The 25607-nt window shown below is 49.3% G+C and overlaps 2 protein-coding genes across 5 annotated transcripts in view; both read left to right on the forward strand.

The window, feature by feature from the left end:
* LOC122366584 (probable helicase with zinc finger domain) overlaps window positions 1-22238 on the forward strand; it is a 33671-nt gene extending 11433 nt beyond the window's left edge. The window contains exons 14-22 of one of the 4 annotated variants that reach the window (XM_043338987.1): window positions 5725-5832; window positions 6410-6485; window positions 9599-9782; window positions 10900-11451; window positions 11834-12044; window positions 12471-12603; window positions 13188-13225; window positions 16422-16535; window positions 17813-22238. In XM_043338987.1, coding sequence (XP_043194922.1) covers window positions 5725-5832; window positions 6410-6485; window positions 9599-9782; window positions 10900-11451; window positions 11834-12044; window positions 12471-12603; window positions 13188-13225; window positions 16422-16535; window positions 17813-18001 — 1605 coding nt within the window. In that variant the 3' untranslated portion in view covers window positions 18002-22238. Of the gene's footprint in view, window positions 1-5724; window positions 5833-6409; window positions 6486-9598; window positions 9783-10899; window positions 11452-11833; window positions 12045-12470; window positions 12604-13187; window positions 13226-14235; window positions 14682-16421; window positions 16536-17812 lie in introns of all 4 variants that reach the window. The other 3 variants (XM_043338985.1, XM_043338986.1, XM_043338988.1) reach the window with 3 other exon arrangements.
* A 1933-nt stretch (window positions 22239-24171) lies between these two features.
* Window positions 24172-25092, forward strand: LOC122366582. Its single transcript, XM_043338983.1, has one exon. It carries the CDS (start codon window positions 24172-24174, stop codon window positions 25090-25092), a length of 921 nt encoding a protein of 306 aa, XP_043194918.1.
* Window positions 25093-25607: the final 515 nt, after the last annotated feature.

The following is a 25607-nucleotide window of genomic DNA, read 5'->3' on the forward strand; positions in this document are numbered from 1 at the left end:
TTGAGTTTTCCACTTAAAAAAGGACAGTTCACATTGTATTTTGATAACACAAAAGGCCAAAAGCGTTTCAAATCTTTCTCACCGTGATAATTACACCGTGCTCTTTATACAGCGTTTTACCGAAGAGGAAGTAAACAACTGGCGAGGGCGAGAGGAAGGACTGAAGTCCAGTCCAGCAACGCCTTGATTGACATGCCCAGCATGTTGCATCACAAGTCACAACGCATTCGTTTACATTCGTTTTCATCGCCCACTTTTGCTATTTCTTTGCAGTACCCATATGCTGTCCAATGTCCATAATGTTGTGTTGTGGCCAAATGATTCAATTTATCACCGGCTTCCCGCTTCCGTTCAGGTTCAGTCTGCCGAATGATTCCGAAATATTCTCCATATTTGAAGTCGTCGGTAGACCCTTCGATTATTTAAAAACTTGATTCAAGTAATATTTCAGATAACTTGTCGGCTGGTCGGCCGTGCTCCTTGCTATCGTCAGGAATCGGTAGTTAGATATAAGATAGGTGCCTCAAGTAATGCCATTTCTTGTTCGACTTTATTTATATTTGCTTTGAACCACTCCAGAATTGCGTAGAAGATGTGAACAAATATTGAAGCAATATCTAATGAGAAGTAACTTGGAAGAAAAAAATTAATATCAATTCAAAATCCAATAAAACCCACACACGCCAGTAACGTCAACTGTGCTGCGCGGCTTGCTGCCGATTGTTTACATTTTTGGCTTTGGAATGTCATGCTCCCAGCAAAAATCAAGAGCATTATTAGCAATATTTGTTTAGGTACTTCCTCTTGTATGATCAGCAAATTTAATTCTTATTAGTGTAGCTAGAAATTTTTTCCATAATATTGTATATCTGAGCATTTAAAGGGACCATCCCACCTTAACATTAGTTTTGAGTTGAGATAGCCAAGTTTGCGGCCAGGCTCAGAAACCACCATTTATCCTGGTCGCAACCCCCGCAGCTTTATGGTGTTCAAGAAATTTCTTCCCTTTACTTGCAGGGTGGGACCAGCTTAGTCCCTATCTCTTAACCATTAGCGGTTTTTTGATGACGTCAGCAGTCATTTCAACGCCCGCCATTCCTTGAACCCGAGTTTTGCTGACCTTGAGCTCCCTTGTTTATCAACGTGAAATCCGTCGTCGGCGCTGAGAAAGCATGTTGCTTTTCATTTTAATTTGAATATTAGAAGATACCCACCACTGGAACTTGGACTGATATTATACCAAGGCCGAAGATGATCAAGCTGCCTGCTATATCTGGAGCTTGGTGTTCAACTTCAACATGGAATAAAAAACAAAATATCAAAGCAAACTGGATATGGTACTGCAAGTTAAAGTCCAAAGAAATTTGAAGAGCTGACAATTGACATTAATTCTTTTCCTGCAAGGTTTCCATATGGAGATCAAAGTCACACCATGAAGAAATATTTTTGATGTTAACAGTTGAAAGGGGATTTATCTTCCAGTTTTGACGAAAGACGCTGCTGACTGTCTTTGGAAAAGGATGTCGGCATGAGGTGCAATTGTGCTTGTGAAGTGGTTATAACTGGTCTTTTCACAGTATTAAATTAAATGTGCCATTGCAGCCAAGTGTGTTATCATGTAAGGTAAAATCAAAACTACAATGTTGGTTTTACGAGCATTGAGAAGGCTGGTAGGTAACACCTGCCTGTGCTCGTAAATCATGCTGCCAGAGTATTCTAAATTAATTTTATCATACACTTTTGTTGTCCAGAATGGTTGCACTATTGTTTGGTATCATATTATTCCATGTAAATATGGTAGTGTAAAGTCCGACCAACATGTTACCAGATTTGAAGCTGTTACGTTACCTAAGTACCTGTTTTTTACTGGCGTGGTGAATGTCACCTGGATTTTGTTTTGAGGTGCAGACCTAGTAACTCTGACTACATGGGTTTGAAGCTATTATCTATTCTGTTTTTACTGGCCTGGTGAATGGCGACTGATGTTGTCCGTGGATGGCACTGAAACAAATTTTGAGTGTTTTGTACAGTGTTTTAATACAATGCTGAGGGCTGAAAGTTGTCTTGTTTAGAGTGGTGAAAGTTCTGGATATGCCAGCCACCATGGTGGGTCAGAGTTAAATGTGTTGCAGTCAGTTCGGCTTCGGCAAGCACACGGATGGGCATACGCATCAAGACCTGCTCTGCCATACTTTCAGCCAATTTAACCTCGGTAAGTCTTTTCTTTTTTCTGCCAAAAGCTATGACATTGTGAATTTCAGCACTGGGGCCTGTGTGTAGCTTTCAGGAAAGCAATTCTAAATAAAGCTCTGATAAAGTGCAAAATCAGCAATGCAGCCCTCTATTACATTTTCTACAACATCTTACTTGTTCCTTGCATGGAGAGAAAAATGCAATGTTATGAATTCGTTTATTCACATAATTTGACAAGCATGCAGTTACCTGCTACTATCACTGCACAAAACAGAGCAGAAAACATCAGTTGATCAAACACAAGACATAACAGAAGTTTACAACATAGGGCTGCCGAACCTGCTTCCTCCCACCACAGTTGATGCCATTTCCTAGCCTGGCTTGATGTGAGCACTGAATAGCTGCTTTGTCTAATTACAGCTCACTACCATTCAACTTAAACTACTCTCTTTAAAGTAAGAGTGAGGGCAGCTCACTCTTTCAGTGTTCATAGCAGCTCGACAGACGACAGACAACAAACATCTTGACAAACCAACCAGTATTTGATTTGGCTAATGATTTATGTGCTTGTTGTATCATGGCCAAAATACTTTAACAGCAATAATCCCTGTTTCATCTTGATCTTGCTTTTATTTCCATTTGAACTCAGATCTTGAAACAATCATCTGAAGTGATATCAGATACTGGCTTCTGTTTCTCTTGAAAGCAAGTTAAAACAACAATGATAAACTAAGGCAGGAGATGTGAGTTGTGACAGTAGATTTTTGATTCAACATATGTCAACCTTATATTGCTTGAGACCTCTGTGACAGACAAATATTTATAGTTTTTTGATAGTTTGGATTCTTGGCTTGATTTAGCAGATCAGCTGTGAACCTTGACTTTGAAATCACATAAATGTCATGGTACCCGAACGAATCCTCGCATGACATTTCTTCGTAGCACAATTTTTCGTCCGCATTTCTTCGTCTACAAATCTTCGTCGGTGCATTTATTTGTCCCTCAATGCTTACTCTTGCATATATTTGCGTTGAAGAAGAAATGCGAGCCGATTTTCATATACCCTGGTGCGAGACAAAGTAATGCGATAGGTACGAATAAATGCCCTGACGAAGATTTGCAGACGAAGAATTGCGATACGAAGAAATGCCATAAGAATTGTCCTGGAATCCTTTATTGGCCATCATATATTGACCTTGATAAGATAAACGCATCATTCGCGCAATATTTGTCGCACTTTGATACCAAACTATTGCTTCCAAATGCCGACGTAAAGAAAACCTTTATGTGACGTCATAGAAACAGCGGATTTCCCAAAAAGTAAACAAAAATAAAAGTCTTATATCTCGAAAACGGGTGAATATTTTCCGGTAAAATTTGGTAGATGTTCATTTTCGCTCTTTGTGATTCACGCTACATCACTTTTATGCCAATTCATTAACTTTTTTGAAGGTGGGAGGGTCCCTTTAAGCTCGTCGACTTTAAATACGGAAAAATATAGTGACTGCATGTCCCCGACAAGAAAAGATATATGCATGCGCGCCGGTGGCTCTCAAAGTACGTAAAGCGGGCGTATTGAATATATTCCTGTGGCGAAACCGAATAGTATTATTGTCGTACTTTATCGGTGTACTTTTCCAAAGTACACCAAGAATATATTCACTTGGTGAAATCGGGCCGAGGAGGTTATGTTTCCTAAGGGCTCAGTACAATAAGCCAGTGGATACTGTAACGACGAGGAGGTAGCAGCTGGTGTACTGTGTGCAGTTTTTACCGGCTACTGTAAGTTGTAACGACAAAGAGGTATGTGTATTGTCCAATGTCCAGTGTAGTGGAGCTCAGTACGACAGGCCAGTGATGATACTGGCTGCGGTAACGACGAAGAGGTATGTGCATTGGGGCTCAGTACGACAAACTAGCGGGGATAACGGCTTCTGTAACGACGAGGAGGTATGTGTATTGTGTAATGGAGCGAAGTACGACAAACCAGCCGGATGAACGGCTTATATGACGACGAGGAGATAGAAGTGGTCTAGGCTCGACGTGTCAGGCCTGTGCGGAGTTAAGTTACGGCTTCAACGAAGAGGTATTTGTAATAGACGGGATGTTACCACGATGACGGTATATGATGGGGTATGATATAGGTTGTGGGGTTTAATGACATAGGATATGGCCGTGAAAGGATATTAGGGTATGATGAGATAAGAAGGGTGTATTATATTGAGAGAATATGGTCGAGAAAGGGAAGGGTATGTTCAGTTAACCCGGCAGTTGCTGGGGTATTTCGCCACCCACCGTTTGCTGGGGGGGGGCGTTAAACGCCCCCAGCCGATAACTCGAGAACCAATAGGCGCAGCGAAACGCACGAGGCGGCAAACGAAAGAACGCGACGAGACGCTTCAGATGAGTACTTTAAAGTTGAATTTTGAGGTCACAGGTCGGGTCAAGGTCAGGTCAAACACCTGAAATCGGGCTTTCAGTAGCATGGACTTCAGGACTTCGCAATGGGCGCCTCTCGCCATAAACTCTGTCAAAACGGTGCACAATCCATCTTATAAGGCCTACAAGAGTGTCAGCTCCATGTAGGGGTCAGTCAAGCATAGGTCAGGGTCAAGGTCAGGTCAACCGGGTAGGCACATATCCCCGAAAATCAAAACTGATATTCGCAGCCTGTGACACATGTTTTATAGGTAATTTGGGGCGTAGAACACGATGGTGACATTTATTTTATCATATGTGTACGTGTTTGGCTCAAAAAGTTCAATTTAAGAAATTCATGTATCATGGTCGTGAAGTAGTCACGAAAAATTGCCAAGATTCAGTTCAAGATTATGGAAAATGCGGAACAATAATCAATAATCGAAGATATCCATTTGATTGAACATGGTATTGGCAGTCTAATGGCGTTTACAGCATGTCTGTATGTCTATTCTGTGATTTTATATGATTTTTTGAACATATGCCGTTTTTGGTCGAAAACTCAGAAATCATGACGTCACTAAAACCTCGATATCTCAAAAATTTCCCGACCGAATTTTTTGAAACTTTGTCACAATAAACTTCAACCAATTCCCTACAGGTACCCAAAATTTGGCGCGCCTGCGGCGCGCCGTTTTTATGCTATGGCCCGGCGAAAAAAGTGGGGGCGTTTAACGCCCCCCCCCCAGCAACTCGCGGGTTAAGATATGGTATTGCTTGGTGAAATAGGCTACGGTAGGTACTAAAACTGAAGGGGCGGGAGATATCAGCAATTGGTGTCAAATAATGGGGATTGTTGAGAGTTGAGACGCCCCTCAACCTGACATAACGATACGAAGAGATCGTTCAACCCTTACGTAGACGTAATCGAAAAAGACGGTATTGTTTACCCGCTGGCAGTGACCCTGGTAGATGACTGTATGATTGTATGATATGAGTCATGAGCGTACTCCGTTCCTAGTTGGTGTACGAGTTACCCCGTTTACGGGTGTACCAAGGTAAGCCCTCTAACCCCGTTTTCAGGTGTACTGAGTAAATTCACCCCGTTTTCAGGTGTACGAGGTAGCGGACCGGGTGGCGGCGCTTTGCCATGACTGGCCCCCCGACTGGGGACCCCGAGACGAGGGCTCCGTCTGTGTGGTGGCCGCCTACGCCGAACAGGTATATAGGCCTGGATCCCGTCTGTAGGGATCCAGGCCAGGGGTCCGTCTGGTGGTGACTGGAGATCCAGGGGTCCGTCTATGGGGACCCGAAGACGAGGGCTCCGTCTGTGTGGTGGCCGCCTACGCCGAACAGGTGACTGGAAATCCAGGGGTCCGCCTGTAAGGACCCAGGGAGCAGGGATCTGACTGTAGAGTAACCGGGGAACTAAGGGTCCGCCTATGGGAACCCGGGAGTCCGTCTGTGTGGTGGTGGCCTACGTCGAACAGGTGAAACACTAAATTAAACACTGTTGACAAAGTTGACATAATGAAACCACCCGCCCGGGTTTCGGCTGACCGTTTACACCAAACGTGGATATTCCTGGTGATGATTTTGCGACGCATAAATGTGAATATGTTCGGCTTTTCTAGACATCTTAGGACGTGTTCGAGGTCTGAAACTCACGCGTGCTTTACCTTTTTTGTCGCACACCTAGATGACTGAACCGGTAGAGTTTACTGAGACCTCTGGGCTAGAGGACCGTCTGCTTTAGGAGCACCTGTGACTGACGTTGCCCGCTCCGTTCTACCCCCAGGTTCAGAAGATACGAGGGGAGCTGCGAAACAGAAAACTGCCCGGGGTCACCGTCGAGAGACTACTCAACGTGCAGGGTAGGTGACGTGAGACAGATCACAAACATTAGAAGCATGCAGTGATGCTGGGTGATTGGGTGATTGTGTGGGAGGTTGTCAAAACAATTCTTGGAGAATGAAGGCTTTTGAGGTTCGACATACCCAAATTGCATTCATTTACATAGATTTGCAATTGATATTATTTGATTCATTGCGTAAGCTAAAATAGGACTGCTCACAATTCACATGCATGCCTTGATTAAATAATACTCGAATGAAACCATATTTTCGCTGCGTCTTTCGCTTCTTTTCAGCTTGGCCATATCCGTTTCTTGCTATTTTCAGTAGGATTTTGAAAATATTACTGAAATGTAAAGTCTACATTAGTAGTGGCTGCGACGGAAAGGTCAATGTCGGTATATCGACCGGGGTCTATTAGTGGGTCGTGATTAGGTTGCATGCACGAGGTTCTGCGTGTATACAGCCTAATAATTATAATATAAAATATAGCCATGCAAGCTGCGAATGCCCCTGCGATTTGTATTTGAATCTTGACCGGAAAACTAATGAGTAACGATGATTGATTATGGCGAAATTGAACGATGGCGAAATTTATGAAAGGTAGCAGAATTTCACGCAAGTTAGTGTCGCTATTATTTGTGCTTCCCTCTGAATACTTTGTCTTAGAGTACAAACAAAGCTCACTAGCCTTTCCGACTCTTCGCTCAATGTCTTCTTTTCTCCCCTCAGCTTTTCCCTCTTTAGATCTCGTTGCCAATGTGTTTTGCGGCTAAAGCTTCGGTACCATCGCTTGCCATCCACGTCTTTTCCTCAAACATTGCACCCAATATCATTATGGCGATTGGCGACCTGTCCTTGGGGTGAACGAATTGCTAGATGCACTTCAGTTTGCCGAGCGTTTGGACAAATAATAAAAGAACTCACCACTCCATCACCATAAATGGTTTCTTTGTAAGTACGTTCTTGTCCGCGCGTTATGACAGTCCTCGTCACAAACGCATACACACACATAGACTGAGTGCAGGTGTGATGGCCATGGGCGCAAAATGACCTTAGCAGTCGGCGCGCCCTAAAGCCCCAATTAACAAACAACAGGTGTGATGGCCTATTGGTCATCAGTATTGTGTACCAGAGACGGTCTTTTAGCACGGCTGTCCGCCTCCCCTCCCCCCCTCCCCCCCCCCCACACACACACATACGGGCTCTGTCACCTGCCAGCAAAACAGTTCAAACTTCAAGCCCGTCTTAAACGCCAAATTTATTGCGTCAGAGTGCAATAATGCATGCATGTGCGGTACATTTCCGTATGTCTGTGTGAGCATGTGTGTGAACTGTGCCTGTTTGTGTGCAAATGTTTGTATGTAAATGTAATATGTATGTATGCGTTCTTGTATGCATAGAGATCTTGTGATGTCCATGTATGTGTGGGTATGTTTGCAAATAGGTATGCCTGTGTGTACGCACATTTTTCTATGCTTCTATGCTTCTATGAGTATGCTAATATGTGTATGTCTGTGTGTCCGTCGCTGTGTATGTGGGTGCCTATCGATCTACCAGTTCATGGAGGACAGGGGCGAGGTCGTTACATCGGCTGAATGCCACCGCTGGCCCACCGACCCCCTCCAGGTATCGTGATGGATGTCCCTTTCTGAATAGCGTCCATGACCTGCCGACCCGCCATTTTATTTTTATTGCCATTCAGCGACCAACAGACTTTGGGACACTGGCTTAGTTTAGGTCATATAGCCGAAGCTTGGTACGCTCGGAGATTAGTGGAAACTGGAAACACAGACGCTTTGTTTCTATTTCGTGAAAGATGTCGTTGAGAAGGACACCCGTTCTCTCCAGAGACAGTTGTGAGAAAGGTTCTCAAGAAAACGGGGCCACCTGACAATGTTTTTCGTGAAATGATTAATTGATAATCGGCATGCGTGCGGTCTGATACTTAAAAAATGCGGACATTATGCTGGGACGTTGTATAATGTCTTGGTATCAAAGTTGTCGTCGGGCAGTCATGTTGACTGGCGTTGGGCGTGCCGCGGCACTGCGGTGTTCTAACAAATTAGTGTCGTGAGCTGCTGTTGAAGATTTTTTTCAACTTTTTTTAAATTATGTTTGCCCAAATTTCCCTCGTTATAATTCCAAATCGCGATTATTATAGACTATTTAATTTGTATCGAAGCAAAAACAATAACGACCGTATAAAAACGACGCATGAATGCCGGTCGACTGTGGCTGTTTTCACTTCGCTTTGTCACTTTCACATTGCGTCGCCTCAGTACACGCTGCACTAAGTACATCAGCCCTCCGCCGCGTGTTCCCGCTCCTTCCCTGAATCCATGGCAGGACGGCGTAAACTCAATGACCGCCACACCCTATAGGTGCCTAACCGACCGACTACATACACTGACGTGGTATACGCCGGTTGGCCGCCCCCCCCCCCCCACTGCCCCCCCCCCCGGTCCAGGCGTCCGCGGAGGCGGTGCCACCGACGGCTAGCAGCGCTATTGATTTGCTCACCTGTCGCGGACGGCGACTGCTCGCTCGTCTATCCGACTTCAGTCGTTTATCCTACGCTGACGGGGGCACAGTGTCGGGAAAGTATCTGCGCTGAGTGGGATTTGAACTCGTGACGGAAGGGTGACGGCAGGGACCGAGTGAGTTCGTGTTCACCCTGATCAAGGTAGAGTGGAGGATAGCTTAGGTGGTGAAATTTAATATTTTTTTGTGCCTACTTGTCCCCAATGGCGCTTACCTACATGTCTTCCATGAAAACCTATTTTTTGTCATCATAATAAGTCATGGTCAGAACTGACCCCCTTCCCCCATGTAATTATTTTACCCCACATTTCATTTCTTCATTTCATTTGACATTTTATTTGACATTTCATTTGAGAGTCTTTATTTGATTCCTGCAGACCATCGAAAAAAGTATTTATGTTCTGCAATCATCTCTAAATTGCCCCTTCTGCAGGTTATACATTTTCCATCTTGTCTCCAACCTGACCCCGTGTAAGGAAATATCGCCATTATCTGTCCCCACTCCCCAACTGAACACTCCTTCTTTACCCCATATAAGGAGTTCCGCACTGCGGCTTACTCTCATCTTACCCCTCCCCATTTACCCCCAGGTAAGGAGTTCCGCGCCGTGTTCGTCTCGACTGTACGCACCCGCACCTCGTGCTCCGAGCCGGACGGCGACTACCGCTTCCTCTCGGACTGCAAACTGCTCAACACGGCTGTTACCCGGGCTCGCAGTCTGATAGCCATCGTGTGCTGCCCGGAGACGCTGTGCTCTGTGGGCGCCTGCTCCAGGTTAGTACAGTCTGATAGCCGTCGTGTGCTGCCCGGAGACGCTGTGCTCTGTGGGCGCCTGCTCCAGGTTAGTACAGTCTGATAGCCGTCGTGTGCTGCCCGGAGACGCTGTGCTCTGTGGGCGCCTGCTCCAGGTTAGTACAGTCTGATAGCCGTCGTGTGCTGCCCGGAGACGCTGTGCTCTGTGGGCGCCTGCTCCAGGTTAGTACAGTCTATCGTGTGCTGCCCGGAGACGCTGTGCTCTGTGGGCGCCTGCTCCAGGTTAGTACAGTCTGATAGCCGTCGTGTGCTGCCCGGAGACGCTGTGCTCTGTGGGCGCCTGCTCCAGGTTAGTACAGTCTGATAGCCATTGTGTGCTGCCCAGAGACGCTGTGCTCTGTGGGCGCCTGCTCCAGGTTAGTACAGTCTATCGTGTGCTGCCCGGAGACGCTGTGCTCTGTGGGCGCCTGCTCCAGGTTAGTACTCTGTGTGTGGGTGGGCTCGTTTGTTTGATCGTCTGGTCGTTTGTTTATTTGGTTGGATGGTTTGTGGTATTGATTTGTGTCTGTCTGCCTCTGGGCTCTGACTGTATATGTGTCTATCTGCCTGTCTGTTTTTCTCGTATGTCGTCTCTGTCGTTGCTTTAGCAGTGAGGTCGCTGGTTTTTCCTTGTCTTATGTATCCAATATTGTCTGTCGCCTCATCTGCAGTATGTGACAAAAAAATGACTTTCCGTCTGATATGATAATTTTTCAGTCATTATCATGGCCAGTGACATAAACGTATATGTCTCTGTCTCTCGTTGTTGTTACCTCAGGTTATGCCACCGATCTCTCAGACTCTCGCCGCCCGTCCCCTCCATTTCCAGTGCAGATGCTTGGTGGCAGTGGTGTCCTTGTCTCTGTCTGTGGTCTCTGTCATCTCTTTCAGCGATATATCTATCTCTACCTCTCACTGTTATTTTCTCTTGTTTCTAATTCCCCTCTTCCTCTTGCAGGTACTGGAAGGCGGTGACGTTTATGTCTCTGTCTATATCTATTTTCTATGTTTCCGTCGATATCTATCTGTAATGTCTGTCGATATAATGGTATGTGACGGTCTTCTCCCGTCTCTAACCGCCTCTTCCTTCCGGTTACAGGTACTGGGAGGCGGTGATCGGGTTCGCGGCCAAGAAGGGCGGGCTGTTCGGTACCACAGAGGCGGAGCTACGCTCCCAACTAGGAGCCATCGAGCTGTTCCGTCTGCACGGCCTGAACCCGCTGGCGCCCTGCTTTCGGCCGCAGCCGCAGCTGCAACCTGTGCAACATCAGGTCCAGCAAGTACATCAGTTCCAGCAAGTACAGCAGCAAGTACAGCAGCAAGTGCATCCAGTGCAGCTACCGCAGCCAACGCTGCCAGTACAGCAAGTGCAGCCTCAGCAGCCACAGTCAGCCCCGCAGCCTCCAAAGCCACAGCCAAAGCAACAGAAGCAACCAAAGCCACAGCCCGCACAGCCACAGACGCCTCCACAGGCTCCAAAGCCACAGCCGCCGGCGGTGCATCCCGTACAGCCGGTGGTACCCCCACCGGTGGTGCCGCTGCCAGTGGTGGCTCCGGCGCTACAGCTTGCCCAGCAGGGGCCGCTGCTGCCGTGGATGCCGGCTCTGAACCCGGCCCAGGTGCGCTACGTGCCGCCCATGGCCTTCATGAGGTGAGGAATGGGGGGAGGGAGCGTGGAAGTTGGTAGATCACATTGTGTGTGCGGTCAACCCATGACTCATGGGTCGTTTGGATGAGGCGGGGAAGGGAGGGGTGAGTGGGTACTGGGTAGTGGGTATGCATGAGGTATTATGTGTAGCCTACGTGACAATCCTGGCTGCAGATTATTGATATTATAGATATCATGGATATCACTGCTACTGAGGTAGAAGTAAGGAGCTAACGCTTCCTTTTGTATGTGGGACAGAACAGTTTTAAAATTAAACAGATTGGCTTCAATTTTTGCTTGTCAATTATAACGTCGTGTATCATCATCGTGATTGTCAGACAATTTCTACTACCGATACCGCTAACCTTTTTTCTCCCCCTCGCAGCCCCGGTCTGATGCTGGGCCGACCTCTGATGATGGGCACTCCTCTACTCCCATACGCGGCTCCGGTGCCCCACATGCACCCCTCGTCCAACGGGCACAGGCCGGGCCGGCGGCCGACGCGCCCGCCCCCGCCACTGGCTGTGGCTGAGGAGGACGGGGTGCTGTTTGAGCTGATGTCGACAACGGATATGATCGCGCTGCTGCCTCCGGATGTGAGTTGAATTAGAAGAGGGATGGATGAGGATGATTACATGTCAGGATAGGGGTTTACACTTTACAAGACCGGGCAGGAATCGGGAATGAGCGGGACAAAATGTGACGTCAATGGAAACTAGAGATGGGACAGGATTGACGGGTTGAAACGGGGACATGGTATAGGTTATTGAAGGGATTTGAATGGGATCAGGGGCCAGGGCATGGGATGGGAGTTGAGCCTGGGACAAAGGACTTGACGGAAGGGGGAAGGGACAAGAGAAACGAAGCAAGAACGTTTTAGAAGGATGGAGAAACTATCGCGAGAACCGCTACATCAGTGTTCAATGGCTATACCTAATTGTATTGACACACTCCGACTGCTGTACTGGGCACGTCCCGACAAATTTCTAGCGCGAGTAAACCCCCTCCCCCCCCCCCATCAGGTGAACCTGCAGCTGCTGCTGGAGGACACACGCGTCCAGCAGGAGTGGGCCGCCCACCTGGCCAGTCGCCGGGGACCTGTGTTCGCGCAGCTCTTCTCTGTGCTCATCAACCGACTGAGACCGGCAGCCAGCGGTAAGTCATTGAGGGGAGGGTTGGGAAGGGGGAGGTCGATACTCTATGGGGATTCGCTTAGACAGCGAACGAGGGATGTGTTAACTGAGCGGTCTCTTCTATGAGCGGCCGGGTGGGATCTCGTCTTGCGTAGTCCATGAGTCAAAGTTACAGATTATGATTAATTACACGGGTGTCGTACATGTTGCAGTTACTAATATGTAACACGTGCCGCTAAATTCTATGGTGCATATGTTTAAGGTCACTGTAAGACGTTTGATGCAACTCTAATTCTACGAATTTGAGTCGTTTTTATTTGGATAAAGTTCATTCAAGTCACAGTCTAGGTTTGTGCTGTGGTTGGAACTACAACCCCTCACCGTGTTCACCTTGTCTTGCTATGATTTGACAGCCAATACTTTGGGCCCTGCGGTGTGAATGCATGTTTGACTTCGCTCAATTACCCTAAAAGAGTGCGACTTGTTTACCTGACATTGCGTGCTGTCCATAATATTGCACGCGGTAACCCTTCTTCGTGTGTGTCTATCACTAACTCCAAACCGTTTCTGCACGATGACATTTTGACTCATGTCTTTGCTCTACAGTGCCGTGGCCGCAATCGTTGCCCGTTCTTATGAATGACGTACGTAGTTTGGATGCTTAATTTCTGTCCCAGGATGCTTTATTATGACGTCATTGGTGATTTGTCTTGGTCGCTCTAGTGGTGATGGTGATCGGATTGGTGTGACGTCTGGGCCTGGTGATGGCGGCGACACGTCTGGTGCTGTGTTGGTGATTGTGCAATGCCTGTGCCAAATTTGGTACTGGTGACCCTATTTGTCCACCGTCCAAGTCTGCTGGTGCGTGTGTGCTGTGCTAGCGGTGGTGGCCAAATGAGTCCTGCTGCGTACATTTTATGAGCTCATTTGCCATGAAAAGGCGCCTAGACTTCTCATGCCACACCGTTCGAGACCCTTTTGTGCAATGTGCATGTCAGCAGACGTGGGTTCCCTAGCCTAGCCGTCTGCCTCAGAACAGACAGCCTATGGTGTGGTGTAGCTGGTTGAATTGACACCCGGTCGTGTTGTACCGCGTCGTTCTCCCGTCCAGTGCGCCGTGGCTTACTAGGGCGTCAGTCGTCCGCCGTCCTCTTTCCACTCTTGGGCTTAATCTTACCAAGTGGCGTGAAATGGATTAGGTAACACTGACTGAAGTTCAACTGGGCTGTAAACTGACGGCAAATGAATTGTTGCTGCACACAATTTGGAATTGCCAAGTCTAAGTGAATTGAGTCGGCTTACAAGTCTTGTAGGAACGCCTAGATATTTTCATAGAAAATTATAAATCTTGTTAAAGGGAGCCCAGCTGCATGATATTACCAAAATATTGTGTTAATAACAAAGTTTGCGAGACGAATTTACATATTTTTACATATATTTACATAACAATTATGTGAACATTAAAGAATTACAATATTCATGACACATATTTCACACACAAAGCACGCCACTTGGTTAGACTATGGCCTGAGGAGTGCAAACCGTTTGCGTAGCTGCGTCGTTGGACCTTGGCTTAAGCCGATGGTCTAAATGAACCCATGGTCTAAACCGACGGTCTAAGCCAGCGGTCTAAACCAACGGTCTCTTGTCTCAGGTGTGGTGATCGAAGAGCGACCCGCTTCTCCGGTCTCAGCGCGCTCCTCGCCCGTCTCAGGGTCCAGTGCCACCTCCCCCTCCTCCTCTGTACACCTGACATCCGACAGGACCGTCCTACCCGCAGAAACAGCTAACTCAGTCACCGTGGTGGACTCCCCTTCGAGCTCTTCAAGTTCCTTTCCTTCAGCCTCCTCGGTAACTTCAGCTTCCTATCCTACAACCCCAGTAGCTGCAGCGTCTCTACCAGCTCCTGTGTCTCCTATAGCGTCTATCCCTCCGTTTGGATCCGCCACCAGCCCTATGTCCCCGTCCTGTCTCCCCGCCGCCCCCGCCCCCGCCCAGACGCCGCCGCCGGTGGCCGCTCAGCTGGATAGGATCCTGGAGGATCCGCCAGAGTCGGATCCGGATCCGATGTGGTCACAGAGGCATCTGTCGGCAACTTCGGTCAGTGGTTGTGTATGATAGAGAGCTGGATTTGGTTCTCTATTGCTGCCGCAGCGCACGGCTTATGGACTGAAGGAAACAACCCAAGGCACTGCACAATCGCTTATTGCTTACCGGCTGATTGGAACGAGCCCAGGCATTGTGCTATTGCTTATCACGTGCGGGATAGTCTGTATGATAAAACGGATGCACTTCTGTAGCTTATGTATGTGGCTGGCTGGCACCTTTCACGCTATCTGTACCTTCGCTTTTTGGTTGATGTATTTGACCTCAAGCAAACTGGATATCTGCTTACGGGACTGGCTTTGATTGCCTAGAGAAATGCCAGCACTGCTAGCGTACAGTCGGAAATGTCCAACTTGCACCGACGGCTTATGAAGCTGGCTGCCACACAACTAGCGTGACTTTTAGCTGGCTTCACTTAGCCGCACCTCCCAGTGTGGAATGACACATTTTGCACCGCCGGTGGTGAGTTTTAGTGCTGACATCTGCTGGCTTGCTATTTCTTTCTTCTTCTTTTTTTTTTTGCTGTAAATGGGTACATTGTGTTTATGAATAATTAATCAATGCTGCACGAACTCGGGGTCATTGCCGCTCTCTAAATTGCTGCGTCAAATGAAATAATTAGCAGTTAGCGTAATTTCAGCAATTCGCATCGTATGCCACTGATTTGATTTGCATCTTCCATTTGTGTTATCGCAAAGAAACAAATTGATTCCATTTTGATTGAAATGATCCGCAATATGCCTTACAGGTTGACGTAGATTACATAATACATAAGTTTGTAGTGGGTCGTGCACGGGTTACTTATGTTTTATCTGGTGGTTTTTGTAACGTCCGATCAGGCACGGTAATGGATTTTGAGACGTGGACATCTCAAATTCTTGCCAAAGGCTCGCAGCAGATTGTTCTTTGAATCTGTTCTTTTAATCTGAGTTGCTAATGAGGTTTAATATTCATTGACGTCCACGGACTATTCCATCGAGTTGTCATCGAGGTTTGATGGTGCACAGGCGTGTTTCTTTTTCAGATTGGCTTTTTGACGCTCGTTTACAGCACATCGCTACAATATGCAGCTTTATTTACATATTTTAATTATGTTCTGCATGCATTTCTTTCTGCATGACTGTTGCATGGCTTGGCTTTGAACGCGGTAGCTTCATTATCCCCACGCTGTATGTACCTTGCCTTTCCATAACGCCTCGCTTTAGCAACAGTGGCTGCCAATGCTTTGGGTAAGGTTAGGCGATAAGACCAGGCTTGGATCGATCTCTGCGCCCGGCTTGTTGTCTAGCTGCTTTACCCGGCTAATCGCATTTCAGGGCTGCAGTTGAGCTGTTGTTTTTCAACGGCATAATAGTATTCAGCGGTAAAGCCTGGCGAATTGGGCCGTCTAATGCACCAACTGGTAATGCCAGGTTATTTGGAATGAAAATACGCTAGAAGGAAGTTGGTGTTTTGTTTTGGTTACTGACTGACGCCGGAATAACGTTATGTAACTTTGTTTTAACTTGCTGGAAGCCTACTGTGTTTGAGCATAATTGATGAATGACTTCATTGTTCCATAATTGTTCGGTACTGAGTTGTAAAAATACATAACTTTAATGACATATTGGTTAAGTGTTGGTTTTTGTTCAAATCTAGTGCACTGCAGTAAGCTTTTCGCTTTCCCTGACTGTAACATGCCTCTTGTCAACCCAAGAAGCCAGAAGTTATTGATTTTCCTGGTCTCCCCCGCAGATGATGACGACTACGTCTCCCCCAAGAAGGGAGGCGTCTCCAGCGGACGTAAGAGCAAGAGGCACGCCTGAGCAGAGCCCCGCGCGACGGGAGGCCCCGGCCGCTCCAGCGCAGGTAAGGGTCAAGACGCTATGCCCTAGTGGGAGTGGTTATGGAAGGTACGCCGTGCATATACCAATGCCGTCTGTAGTGTATGTAAGTAAAATTAGAGGAAAAGGTTGAAATGCTTACAGGAACGGCGAGGATTTCTTTTTGATTGTTATGCAGCTAAATTTCTTAAGTGCGATTTGCTGGTTCTCTGCTTCTCGTTTCATTTGTACGTACTCAGCATTGGTCTGCTTTTTATGACAGCGATTTGCGCGAAGGATTGGCTTTGATGTCGCTCTTAGGAATAAGATCCGGTTCGTAATGCGCGCAACCGTCTGCCTATTGTGAATCTAGCCTAAGCTAAGAAAAAGTTCAGCATAAGGTGAAACGTCGAAACGATTTAATATTGTCTTATTGGAACATTAATATGTAATGTAATTTACTAAGACATAGTTTCTAATAAGATAATATGTATATGACAAACATCAATATCCGGTTAACCATTTGGTACAGTTTTTGCTTAGCTTATCGGCATTAGCCTGCTGTCAGCTCAGCCCTCCTCCCCCCTTCCCCCTGCCCCTAGTGATCAGGCGAAGCCACAGCCGATTATCAGCAATCTTACTGTCGTTATGACACGCTGCTGCGGCATCCTATCTTTAACTCGCGGCCCCGGCCGTGTCACCATGCAGTAACGCATTAGCTTATCTGTGTTTCTCTCATCGTGAAACGTGACCGTCGTGAAACGTGACCGAGTCAACCGACATGTGACTCTGCGATCCATCCCGTCAGTAAAGAGACTTTCCAGTCTTTCTACCATCCCCCCCATCCCCCTTGGGTAGGTTGTGCCCATGACAACCTACACGGAACTCCGCCCCCTCATCTTATCTTTATGAGGACTTCTCAGCTGATATTTACCCGCCCCCTCGTATCATTATGAGGACTTCCCAGTCTTTCTACCTTCCCTCCCTTCATCCCCTGCTGTCAGGTTGTGACCGCGGTAACCTACACGCGACTTCGCCCCTTCATCCTATCATTATGAGAACCTCCCAGCCTGTCTTTTTTACCTTCTCCCCCTCTCCTGTTGACAGGATTTTACTATGGCAACTTGTACGCGACTCCGCCCCCTCATCATATTGGACTTCCCAACCTGTCTATCACCTCCCCATCTCCTGTTGTCAAGCTGCGATGGTTTCAGCATACAATGCGAGTCCGCCCCTCATCGTATCATGTAGATCATGAATCATATGTCGTATCATGTGGACCTCACAGTCTAATATTTACCCCCCCCCCCCCCCTGTTTCCAGGCTGAGCCCCAGCAGCGCGTCTCCCTGCCTCTGTATCTGCGAGGGGCCGCGTCTCCCCCGTCCCCTCCTCGACCGGCCGATACTCGCAGCTATGCGGCGGCGGTACGACGCAGTCTGGAGCCGCCCCCGCCGGGCCTGGCCGGTCTGCCCAGCCGCGAGCAACATGCACATGGATACAGCCATTTCTAGTGACGTGGAGATTTTGGTTTGGCTGGGAGGGGGTCGTTGTGGTCTGGAAGAGTGAGAGAGGGGCTGTTGGAATGGAGGAGAGCTTAGAGTGTATAGGGTTGAGTTGGAAGGTGGAGAATTGAACTTGAGGTTGTGTTGGAGGTTGGAGATTAAGGTTGATTTGGAGGGTGGGGAATGATGTGGAGTTGGCTGTTGAGTTGGAGCTGTTGAAGTTGGACCTTCGATCTTGAGGTTAAGTTGGGTCCAGAGGTGGAGGACGGTGCTTTTCTCGCTACCCAAACCACCCGGAGTTGAAGTCGCTCAGGCGATGGACGTTGAACTGCTAATGAGCCAATCGTACACTCATGGTGAGCGGACTAAGAGTTTGCCCGTGCTCAAACGTTCTATGTGTACCGTGGTACCCTGTGTTCCGTTGTGTTCTGGGTGTTCTAGACGGTGTTCTCGGTGTAACATAGTGTATCATAGTGTGCTGTGTTTGTGTGTTGTGTTTGTGTTGTCTGGCGGTATACTGTGCTGTGCTGTGTGCTGTAATTGTGCTGTGTTTGAAATCTGCACGTGTTTGCTACACTTTTGCACGAGGTGTTCCATTTACACGTGAGGAATTTCAATCAGGGGCGTGTTATACAGTTTTAGCTTTGGTGACTGTCGCATGAACGCATTTGTATCGGTTTTGTATTCTTAGCTTAGTTTTTCTTCTTCTTGACTCTTCTCCGACAGTAATTCAGCGGTTTCACACAATCGTCTAACCATTTGGATGAATTTTACTTTGTAGAAGTAAGAAGTGTTCGACACAAAATCACCTCTTTTTGGCACTTTTCTGAACAGTTAGCAGTGAAAAGTCCCATATTGCGCAGCAGTTCTGAGATCGAACCTCGCCAGCTCCCCACCACCTCCAACATTGCCGGACGGGTATTTTCTGCGCTGACTAGCCGGATTCACGAGAATTCCACTCGCACCCCGACGCGACCGTGCCGCTGATGTTGTCATGGCAACCGTTTGAGTCGGTCGGTCAATAACATGTAGTGAGCTAGAGTCGGCGCATGAGACGATAAACTGCTAGCTAGGTCTGTGCTAACTACATATACAGCCAGTGGTGCACAAAATTTTACCGAGAAAACAGGTTTTCCAAATCCCTTACACTACTACTCTCTTACACTACCAGTCTTTTCTATATGTCGCTTTACTGATGTCATGTAGTAGATATAAATGTAGTTTTACAATTTTTAGTCGCACTTCAACGACGAGAGAATATGATTTTATCGTTCCTCTATTAGTTTTGTAGACATAATAGCAGGTGCTTTATTGGTTTTAAACTTTGGATGCGTTTAACTTGTTCGTGTTGCGCATAATAATGCTTTTTAGTTCGCTTTTGGTGTTGTCTTCGCTGGCAAGAGTAAAATGACAAAAAAAAAAACAGAGGAAGCTAGTTCCTTTGGGCATAGTAGGTACGGTCTAGCCGACACGCTTTTCATATTAGTGTTAATGCTCCCCACTAGTTTAGCTTTGTTCAATGAAGACGACTTGAAACAAAGTTTCATGCTTTCAGAGGCTTCATGCATGCTGCTTTTAGGATGAATATCTCATGAATTTCGCTTGGGCCACCATTGAATGACTAATCTGTATATTTTATTAATATTTTACAGTGGAACTATCTTATTGTAATGGTGTGCCTTGCACAAGGTATTTTTCTATTATCTACTGATATTTCACGCATGATATTATCAAGCAGATGAATGCGTAGATTGTCTTGCTAGTTTATTATAGCATCAGGCCTCCTGCCATCTTTTCAGTGCCATGCTTTGCTGATTTCGTCTCATTTTGGTATAGTCTGGTCTTGTCCCAGTTTGTTTTAGTAGCGTAAGTGCGTTAGACCATTCACTGTATTTCTAATTGCTGTTTAGAGACCCCCCGCAATAGTTATAAAGTTTAGCAATAAGTAAGAGTGTCATCTAACACTTTCCACCTGTCAAAGGTAGCACAGCGTCTAACATTATCACATATTTAATCAGTTGTAGCACTTGTAATACCATCTAAGCTAGTTACACAGACGGAACATTCCAGCGGTCGCTATAGTTATACAGAAAGTGTAGCGCTACTGACTCTGACCTAAGTCAGTTAGTTGCTAGCTTATGGTGATGGCAACACGGGCTCTAGATAGACATTGCGGCATGCCTTTAGCCAGCATAATAATTTTCCCCATAATCACGTGACACCCTCGACCGTTTTGACATCTCGCCGTAGTATTGATGCTACTGTTTCACTATGACTAAGGCACTACTACTCTTGACAAGTTAAAGTATTGAATACATTATTTCCTTCATAATAATCTTGTCCCAACGAGGCTAGCTGTAAGACCACCCATCCTTGGCCGTTTTTTTCCGTTTGCTGGGCCGGTAATAAAGGGCTATGTGCCCCCCAAAAAGATGCACCATCACAGTTATCACTTTGACGTTCCTACACATTCCACTGGCTATTAGGTGTTTGTAGACGAGGCTCCAATACGGAGTTCCAGAGAGAGTAGTGCTAAAAATAGTTCCGGCGTGACTGTTATAACCGGGATAGGACGTTTTCTTGGCCCACTGTGCGTTGTTGGATGGTCTGTGTTGACGTGTCCTGGACCAACGTGCGTTATTGTGCGATGTTAAGCATCCTGGTCCACTGTCCGTTGTTTGTTCGGTCTGCTGTGTCGTGAACCACTGTGCGTTCAGTATGTCGCTCGTCCTGGTCCACTGTGCGCTGTTGATCGTTGTGTACCTGTGTCCTGGTCCACTGTGCGCTCTGCACCGTTTCCAACCTTATCCCACTGCACTGTTAATATTCTCATCGTCACTGCGTTCGGGCACTGTTCACTGTAGATATCACTGTTACACCACCGTACATCGCCCGCACAATCTAACACCGTTATCGTGTCACTGTAGCCAGGCTTTGTACACTCGCCTCGGGTGTAAATGTAATCATGTGTATAATCATGCGGTGTTGCTCAAAGGCCAGTGTAATGGTGTTCCCGCCGGTGCACATTCCAGCACAAAGGCCAGTGAGGCGGAGCTCATATGCAGGCAATAATGAGCGAGTAGGGAACTCGGAGCAGGGTGGTGGATGGAGCTCAGGGGCTGGGCCATCTGTCACGTGACATGACCCGGGCTAGTGGAAACGATAGATTGAGCTCAGGGGATGTATGGAGGCCTGGGCCATTTGTCATGTGACTTGACCCCGGTGCCTGTGGAAACCCTAAATAGAGTTCAGGGTCCTGTTTCACTGCATCACACTAGCGGTATCGTGGTATTGGGTTTCCATAGAAACATTAACAAACTCCGACGCTCTAACGATGAGAGCGTCCGAGTTTGTTGACGCTTCCATGGAGACACAATACTACGATACCGTTAGCGTCAGGTAGCGTCGTGCGTTAAAACAGGGCCCATTGCCCGGGGGGTGATTGGAGGCCTGGGTCATCCGTCACGTGACTTGACCGGGGCCGGTAGAAGTGCTCAGGGGGTCTGCACTCTGTCACGTGATTAGGAAGCTCGCCAGGGCTGCGGCCGCTCAGCGGAGGGTAGAAGGCGTAGAAAAATCGCCCCGTTCTCGTCCTGCGCGACGATCTTTATATGGGCGACATCGAATGTACCGGCTCAGGTGACCACGCCAACCGGCTGCGACCGGTAATAACCGGTAATGACCGGCTGCGTCCGGTCTGTACCGGCCGTGTCCGCCCGTCCGTCCGCCGGCCTGCGGCGTATAGTGACCTTACCTGGCTGTGAAGGGTCCTGCGTCTCGGACCCTATAGGCCTGACTCCGCTCTCGGGAGACGGTATCACGCCGTTACCGGCACTGGTGGATGACCTGACCCAGTGTGAGGTCACGAATCATCAGTGCGCCGATGAGCCCCACGTTGCCACGGTGTTGATCTCAATTCGGTGGACTTTGTCTTTCAACTGCCGGTAGGGGCGGTGGCGTAGCTGGTGGTGTCCCCTATCGGCCAGGGAAGGATATTGAAGTACCGAGCTTCACCGAGAGATGTGTATAATGCGCTAATGTATGATTTCGGGGTTTTTCGATTTCTGGGTCGTAAGTTTCGTTATTCAAGTTTTGCTTTGGTAGATGACTGTAAAATACTCTCTTGGGATGTTTGTGGCTGCTGGTATTCTCGACTGCGTTTAGGTTTAAGCTGCTGACGGTATCTTCAAATTGTACTTCATTCATCAGTGTCGAAATTTTATGTCAAAATACACGTTCCAAATTATCATGTGTGATGGCATGTATTGGAAAGAAAATATCACCAATGAGCCGGGCCCATATGCAAGTATTTGTCGAGGCTCGTAAGCCGAAGCACAGCAACATTCACCAACGATTCATGAACTTCACCTCGATGTTCAGACGCTAGCACACTATCCGTACTTACAGATGTAAGATGAGTTTACTCATAGCCAGCGGTGTAACTTTCTATATGTATGGGGGTGCAGGTGCACCCCCATCCCTTGAAAGTGCACCCCCATCACGTCAAAGTGCACCCCCATAGGCTAAGCGGCGCCCCACACGCCGCCCGACACCGATAAGCTCTTGAGCTGATGGCGAGGGTGATTTCCCGGCTACATTCCGTCTCGTGACCGGCGTCGTGCTGCTTGCGGGCTTGGGAAGTGTCCAGTCGTATCGTTCCCCAAAAATGGGTAAAAGGGGCACCCCGGCAAGAACGGGACTTTCTCAGCAAAAGTGGAGCGCCCGAGGCAGAAGTGGGGCACCTCCAACGTAGGTTGGGGTCGTCAAGCATAAGACTGGCGCCCCAGCGGAGGAGAGTCGCCCCCAGTAGGAATGAGGCACCTCAAGCAGAACATGGGTTCGCCCAGTAGGAGAGCGCACTCAGTAGAACACGGGCGACCCCAGCAGGAAGGGGCGCCTCACCAGAAGAAGGGCGCCCCAGCAGAAGAAGGGCGCCCCAGCAGAAGAAGGGCACCCCAGCAGAAGGGGGCGCCCCACCTGAACAGAGATGCCTCCAGCAGAAAAGGAGCGCCCTTAGCACAAGAATGGCTCCCCAGCAGAAAGGGGACGCCCCACCAGAAGAGGGATGCTTCCAGAAGAAGAGAGGCACTCCAATATAAATGGGGCACCTCAAGCAAAAGTTGGGCTCATCCAGCAGTAGTGGGGAGCCCCCAGCAGAAGAGGAGTACCCCCAGCATAGGGCCGCCCCAGCAGAAAGTGGCGCCACACCAGAAAAAGGCGCCCTACCAGGAGAGGGATGCCTAAGGAAGAGAGGCGCCCCAATACAAAAGGGGCACCTGGAGCAAAAGTTGGGTTCGTCTGTAGTGCACCGCCGCACGTTCTCCGACGCGGCGCGGCACTACCGCCGCTGGCGACTGGCGAGCGCTCCGACGCGGGGCGGCGCCACCGTCGACCTCAACGTGGCGCTGCTGTCGCAGCTGACGCGAGGCGCAGGTTCAGCGATATCCGCCAGATGGCTCTGCTCCACTTAATCATTTTTTATGTCCGATTTATTAATGTTTTAGAAATGTATGTTCGTGTGTATGTATCATAATGTTCATCGTCGTGTGGGCATTCACGCACTCTTCTAGAAAGTATCTCTCGCTCTGATATACGTTTTCTCACTGCTTTGTACTGTCCTTAACTTTGCCAAAACGAACAATGGTCTCATCGTTGTGTTCACTACATACCTTGCTCATGCTAATTCAAATATATCGCTATCCTTGGCCGATCTAAGTGTTTGGGGGAGACGGCTCCACATCAGGGAACTTCCCAGCCCGTCGTTGTGTGGAATCCCAAGTTGCGAATCCCAAACACTGGAACGGCTTCATCCGGCTTAGAGCACGACTCGCCACGGCACCAGCCACAAATGGTGACCCCGACGTGATCGGTAGCTCAAGAAGTCATCGTCTCCGCCTCGGCAAGAAGAGGTCATCTTTGACCTGGCCTCCCCATCGCCTCGGCAAGAATGGGTGATCTTCACCCGGCTTCCGCTGCCGCGAACAGTGAATAGTGCGCTGGTGACGCGGCCTAGCCTCAGCGCAGCGAGCGCCAACGCAGTGCAGCGCAACGAGCGCCCAACGCAGTGCAGCGCAGCGAGCGCCAACGCAGTGCAGCGCAGTGAGCGCGGCGAGCGCCTAGTGATTACCGACAGTCTTTCAGTGTGCCTCTAGTGTTAGTGTTTGCTGTATATAGTGACTATGCCGTCACCCATCGAGCCGGGGAGTGCCGCCCAGGACGCGCCGACGCGGCCATTCGCGTCGTTCCGGCTGCCGGCCTACGCACCTGAAGAAGCCGAGCTCTGGCTGGTGCAGGTCGAGTGTGCCTTCGCCGTCGCCGGCATCACGGATGACCACGACAAGTTCCGGCTGCTGGTGGCCAACCTGCCTGTGCATGTCGCTTCACAAGTTCGAGACGTGATAACAGCCGAGACCGGCTCGTTCTCAGAACTAAAAGGGGCCCTGAGCACGCGCCTGGCCCAGTCGCGCGCCTCACGCCTCGAGGCACTCCTCCGCGACCACCAGCTGGGCGACAGGAAGCCCACGCAGCTGTTGCGCAGCATGCAGCACATGCTGGGCAGCGCGGGCCACGACCTCGGCCTTCTCAGGACGCTGTTCCTGCAGCGCCTGCCGCCGACGACCCGCGCCGCCCTCGCGCTGCTGCCGGAGGACACTGGCATCGACGACCTGGCCAGCGCGGCCGACCGCTTCCAGGAGGCCTCTGGCGGCGCCGCCGTGACTGCTGTCTGCACGCCAACGGCCGGTGTCGCTGCCGCCTGTGGCCCGCCGGCCGGCCCTGGGGTCACGCTCGCCCCGCCTGCCAGCGCAGTGACCGCCGCCGGACCGCCCGCCGCCTGCGGGTGCGGTAACTCCGGCATGGCCGCTGCCGTCACCGCCCTCACCGCTGCGGTAGCACGCATCGAGGCCGTGTTCCAGCGGGGCGGTGCCGACGCTCCTCGGCGTGGCCGCTCCCGCTCCCGTCCGCGCCGACCCGCACCTGCCTCGTCTGGCAGTTCTCAACCGGCATCGGTGACACCTGATGAAGGGTACTGCTGGTACCACCAGAAGTACGGCGCGGAGGCCCACCGCTGCAGACCGCCGTGCTCCTGGTCGGGAAACTAGCCCGCCTGTCCGCGCTAGCGCCAGCGGAGACGGGCCGGCCAACACTGGCGCCCCTCTTCTATGTCACCGACCTTGCCCGGAACTGGCGGTTCCTCGTCGACACCGGCGCACAGGTGAGTGTCGTCCCACCACGAGCCGTGGCCGACGGCACCACTGTGCAGCAGCCCGACGCGCCTCGACTGGAAGCAGCCAACGGCACAGAGATCAAGCTCCATGGCGTTATTTCGACTTCGGTGCGTTTCGGAACAGTGGACTACCCATGGACATTCATGGTCGCCGACGTATCGATGCCGATCTTGGGAGCGGACTTCCTCGCCCATCATCGTCTGCTGGTGGACATGCGCCGTCAGCTCCTCCAGGCTGAACACGGCACGACGTGCGCCGTGGGAACCCGAGCCGACATCGGCTCCGTCGGTGTGCGCATGTGCGCGGCGCCCACTCTCGCAGACTTGTTTAGAGAGTTCCCTCGAGTGACGGCCACATCTGCGCAACTCCTGCCCGTGCGCCATAACGTC

The sequence above is a fragment of the Amphibalanus amphitrite genome, unplaced genomic scaffold, assembly GCF_019059575.1.
Source record: "Amphibalanus amphitrite isolate SeventyFive unplaced genomic scaffold, NRLGWU_Aamphi_draft 000817F_arrow, whole genome shotgun sequence".
In the NCBI taxonomy this organism is placed as follows: domain Eukaryota; kingdom Metazoa; phylum Arthropoda; class Thecostraca; order Balanomorpha; family Balanidae; genus Amphibalanus; species Amphibalanus amphitrite.

What these genes read in the sequence shown, in the direction of transcription:
- LOC122366582 (XM_043338983.1), top strand. Translation starts at nt 24,172, where the DNA reads ATGCCGTCACCCATCGAGCCGGGGAGTGCCGCCCAGGACGCGCCGACG.